Source organism: Penaeus vannamei, unplaced genomic scaffold (genome assembly GCF_042767895.1).
Source record: "Penaeus vannamei isolate JL-2024 unplaced genomic scaffold, ASM4276789v1 unanchor616, whole genome shotgun sequence".
Lineage (NCBI taxonomy): Eukaryota > Metazoa > Arthropoda > Malacostraca > Decapoda > Penaeidae > Penaeus > Penaeus vannamei.
This window is the reverse complement of record NW_027213620.1, coordinates 42,501-47,500: the sequence shown is the minus strand read 5'-3', so window position 1 is coordinate 47,500 and position 5,000 is coordinate 42,501. Positions and strand designations below refer to the sequence as shown.

General features: G+C 38.4%; 1 protein-coding gene across 1 annotated transcript in view; it reads right to left on the bottom strand.

The window, feature by feature from the left end:
* Positions 1-1,221: 1,221 nt before the first annotated feature.
* Positions 1,222-5,000, bottom strand: part of LOC113802788 (ATP-binding cassette sub-family F member 1) — a 14,433-nt gene continuing 10,654 nt past the window's right edge. The window contains exons 5-9 of the mRNA XM_070119761.1: positions 4,246-4,445; positions 3,912-4,098; positions 3,145-3,273; positions 2,458-2,556; positions 1,222-2,342 (exon numbers count right to left, since the gene is read on the bottom strand). Of these exons, the coding sequence (XP_069975862.1) occupies positions 1,494-2,342; positions 2,458-2,556; positions 3,145-3,273; positions 3,912-4,098; positions 4,246-4,445 (1,464 nt within the window). The 3' untranslated portion in view covers positions 1,222-1,493. The remainder of the gene's footprint in view (positions 2,343-2,457; positions 2,557-3,144; positions 3,274-3,911; positions 4,099-4,245; positions 4,446-5,000) is intronic.

Here is a 5,000-nt window from a genome sequence, read left to right as displayed (position 1 = left end):
TGTACGATAGGTCAACTTCGGTTAAGTTTCTACATGTTCCTATTTGCCTGAATAAAAGACAAGAAATAATCAACTACAAAATATTTATGAAAACAGTTCAAAATCGCTCGTGTTTATATACATTATGTATATGTATATATATATATATATATATATATATATATATATATATATATATATATATATATATATATATATATATATATATATATTCCCTATTTTTCTGTGATGAACATTGCCGTTTTTTTCATTTCACTTAATACAATACAATGTCTATGACGGATATGATTAAAGCTATATCTGTGTCCGGTTTTATTTTAAGTATAAAGATGGATTAAAAGGGAAATTTTAGTAAAAACAATAAAATATTCTAGATATTTGGTCTGCTTTCGCGCACGAACACACGCACACATACACACACAATTATGTCGATGTTTTTACGTCTATCGGTGATAATGTTCCAATATAAAATGGTGTTACGGATTATTCTGAGGGGCTCAATGATTTGCCTTGTTCTTAGAGACAAAATACTAATACCATAGCATTTTGCAATCAAATACCAATTACTCAAGGTTGCTATAAATTATTAAGAATATAGTCGTCCCCCCTCATTTACTAAATAATCTGCATTTCCTCAGTAAAGCAAATGTAGACGATACAATAGGGTACGCTAAATAAACAAAATACTAATTAATCCCGTAAAAACTCTGCTACAAAATGTTTCTTTATAAAATGCAAAAACCTTTTCTTGATATGTCTCATTTCATATCCATTTCTTCTCGTTAACATATACGCTACCCATTAAAGTGTGTCTTAACTGCCATCTGATTAATGATTATCAAAACAACTAAACTTGTATGTCTTTTTAATAACAAAATAATGGACCTTAACATTATTCATAACTGTATATACACAATGGCTGATTATTTTGGACCGGAATCTGAGTTTCCATAATGGCATGAGTCAATAAATATGACCAACACATTTTATTAAAGTAACCTACACTTACATTAGGTAATTAAAATTCATGATAATTGTATAATTCTGGCTGATAATTCTCAACAGTTTAGCAATGCCAAGTGGGTCTGAAAAAATAGACCAAAACGAGAATAAAGTAAAAAGAAATATCTAAAAAAAACAAAAATAATAAAAGATATCCTGCCTGTAAACATGACTTTTAATCATAACAGGTAAATGCAACTTAAATCATGAAAAACACAATAAAAAGCAAGATATTTTATTTCTGTTTCGATCGTTTATAGAATACAAGATACATAATATAGTGTGGTGTATTCACATATTCCTATACAGGTTTAATTACAGGAATAACATGCGTGTCACTGGAAATGCGTTACATCTTCGAGAAAAGTAACACCTCTCTGAGAAAAATAATATATATATATAATACCACCGCAAAGTTCACTGTTCACCTCGTCCTCCGAATAATGAGAAAACCTAAGAAAGCCCTTGGTCACATAGCTAAGATGCCAAGTTTATAAATCGGCCGCGTTGTGGGCGGAGATGCTGGGGTTGTTGATTTCCTCGCCCAGTTCCTCGAGCAGCTCCTTGCGGTAATCGTCGAAGCCGCCGTCGATCTCGTTGATGGTCTGCTCCTCGATGACCCACAGCGTGCAGTCGGTGTCACGGATGAGGCGCTCGTCGTGAGACACGATGATCACGCCGCCCTGGAAGTCGCTGATGGCCTCCGCGAGGGCGTCGATGCTCTCGATGTCGAGGTTGTTGGTGGGCTCGTCGAGGATGAGGACGTCGGGCGAGGAGAGGCAGAGCTCAGCCAGGGCCACGCGCGCCTTCTGTCCTCCCGAGAGGTCCTTGTTCTTGATGGTGTGTGCGTGGGATGCCAGTCCAAACGTGCCCAAAGCCTTCCTCGCCTTCTCGTACTGCAGGTTGAAAAGACGCATGAGATACTCGGAAGGCGATTCCTCAGCCGTCAGGTGCTCGCCGGAGTGCTGATCGTAGCGGCCGATCTTGAGGCGGTGGTTCTTGCGCACCTCGCCCTCCATGGGAGTCAGGTCGCTCACCAGCAGCTTCAAGAACGTTGACTTACCCACTCCATTAGGGCCGACAATGGCCACTCTGCTATCCATGTCGATACCGAAGTCGACTTCCTTAAACAAGGGCTTGTGGCCGGGGTACCAAAAGCTAACATTATAAAGACCGAGGATTGGAGGTTGCAACGGGGGCGGCTCTGGGAACTTGAACTTCACTATGTACTCCTGCGGCTTCTCTAACAACTCCGTGGGGCCGTCCTCGTCGTCGTTCTTCTTGCTCTTGGCCCTGTTCTTCTCCTGCTTGCGAGTCAGCGCTTCCTTCGACTTCTTTTCCTGTAGACAAATGCAGTAAACGAGTTAACATTTTGCTTTAGTCATACCCTTTGTGTTACTAACATATGAAATCTTGAGTTATGACTAAACCTGGACGAAAGGTAATAACACTTACAGCTTGTTTCTTAGTAGCTCCTGAAGACTTCATCTCCTTGATTCTCTTCTCTTGCTTTTCGTAGGCCTTCAGTTGCTCTCTTCTCTTTTGCACCAACATCTGTTTGGCAAAAAGAAATGGTTATGAGTGGATTGCATACAGCATATTGCTGTTTGCAAAAAAAGAAATACACAGTCATGCACACACACACACGTAGCAATATCTTCTGTAACTTATTTCTTAAAGGTAAAATTTTCAGATTAAGCATGATGTTTGGGTAGTAGCTTCGAAGTCCACTTTGGCTTCTCTGGCTCAAGGCTGGCCTTCTGAGGTATCATTCCCAGTGCCAGGAACTGGGCTTTGGACATAATTTGATATCCATCATCAGTGAAATATTTGCCAATCTAATTACATTAATTTTATACAATACATTCAATGGTGTGTAAAGAGGACTAACCTTCAACTTCTTTTTGTCTTGAAATTGGTAATAATTTCAATTATATATTTAATCCTCAAATTCAAGAATAGCCTTGTGTAAGGTTAGACATTTACCAAACCAACTAAATTTCCAAAATCATCATTGGATTTATAAAACGATGAACAAGTACAAACAACCATCCTCTCAACTAAAATTCATCAGAAAGAAAGACAGAGAGACACACAAACAGACGCAGACAGCCAGACACACAAAGTACTACCTCTACTCACCTTCTTGAACATAGAATAATTTCCCTTATAGTAATGAAGTTTATGCTGGTCTAAGTGAATAATGTCTGTGCACACGTTGTCGAGGAAAGACTGGTCGTGAGAGACTACCAAGAGGGTCTTCTTCCATCCCTGTAAGGAGATATTTAGAGGATTATTTCCGTTACCTACTTTACCAATGGCTGTTGATAAAGTAGATGAAAGTAAAACTGAAATGAATAATACAAATAAGAACGTGTAAGAGTACGTAAAATAAATAAATAAATAAATAAATAAATAAATAATTAAATAAATAAATAAAAATAAATAAAATAAACAAAAGTGAAAAGGAAGTTGGACAGTTAACTCTAGATACAAATACAGACGCCTTTAATGAGCATGTATATATTTGACATTCCACAAAGTATCTCAGCATCAAAAAAGGAAAAAAGGAAAAAAGAAAAAGAAAGAAAAAATGAAAAACAGTCTAGAATGTGTTCAAGATTAAACAAGGTAAGAAAGATTATGTGGCTGTAAGTTGTCACACATATGGCCAAATAATATTAGTTTATGTTTACGTTTCGAAGAGTGCAGTCAACAATAGACATACTGTAAAAATAGTTACCTACCACTAGTTCATTTTCATATTTCTCATCCTTTGAGGTTTCTCATTACACTCAGGAAAATGAAAAAAGAAAAAAATACCGTGGATGTACATCAACAAAAAGGGGAACGAGTGACAGAAGAGAAGAGAAGCGAAGAAGAGAAAAGAAAAGCAAGAAAAAAATCACCTGCAGGTAGTTATCAAGCCAGATGACGGCATTGAGATCCAAGTGGTTGGTAGGTTCGTCAAGCATGAGCAGTGTGGGTTCGATGAAGAGGGCCCTGGCTAGAGAAACTCTCATACGCCAGCCTCCAGAGAAGTTTTTGGTGGCACGCCCCTGCATTTCTCGTGTGAAGCCCAGACCAGCTAAGATTCTGTGATGGGATGGAGAGAATATTTAGCATTGAATTTCATTTTATTTCATTTTATTTCATCTTCTATAGAATTCATATGGAAATATCTGAAACAGAGCCAACTTAAGGAAAAATAAAGAGGAAAATATAAAAGTACGAAGCACCTACCTCCTGGCCTTGGGCTCAGCCTTATCGGCATCAATGGCCTTGAGCTCGTCATAAACCTCCTGAAGCTCATCCATGTCCACGTTTTTGCTCTTCTTCTTCATGTCGGCCTCTAGCTGGTCCCTCCGCTTGATGAGGTCCAGGCGCTTCTGGTCCGCTTGGAGAACCACATCAATGGCAGGTGTGTCGTCCGCAATAACTTCCTGCAGGGGAAGGAGGGAGGGTTCTTGAGAGAAGTTACTAATAAACACAAACAAATACTGACATACAAGCCATCTTCCAAGCACACTCAGAAAAAGGAGTGCACATAAATGTACACAGCCACACGTACACAAATCAAAGGTGGGGCAGTATTACCTATAGAAGAGGGTAAACTAAACTAAATTTTAATAAAGTAGGGGGAGTCAAAGCTTTTACAACTGCTACTACTACTAGTAGAATGAAAACAACTCATTCAAGAAATCTGGACTTGACTGATCCACAATAACATGTGCTTCACCCTCTGGCACTGTTCACTTTCTAATAAGAGACTTTTTATTCATGACATAATCAGGTCCTGAAAACCACGTGTAGTGACAGTGGCTATGGTTGCATTGTCAGCACTGTAGTTATGACTGAAAGATATGCCCCCCTAAAACCTTAAGGCTTTACTATATTGAAAAAAAGAAAAGAAGAAAAGGAAGGAGGAAAAGAAAAAGAAAAACACAGCACATCCAGGATTTGACAATATCATTCACTTTTGCAACTATCTATTTGAT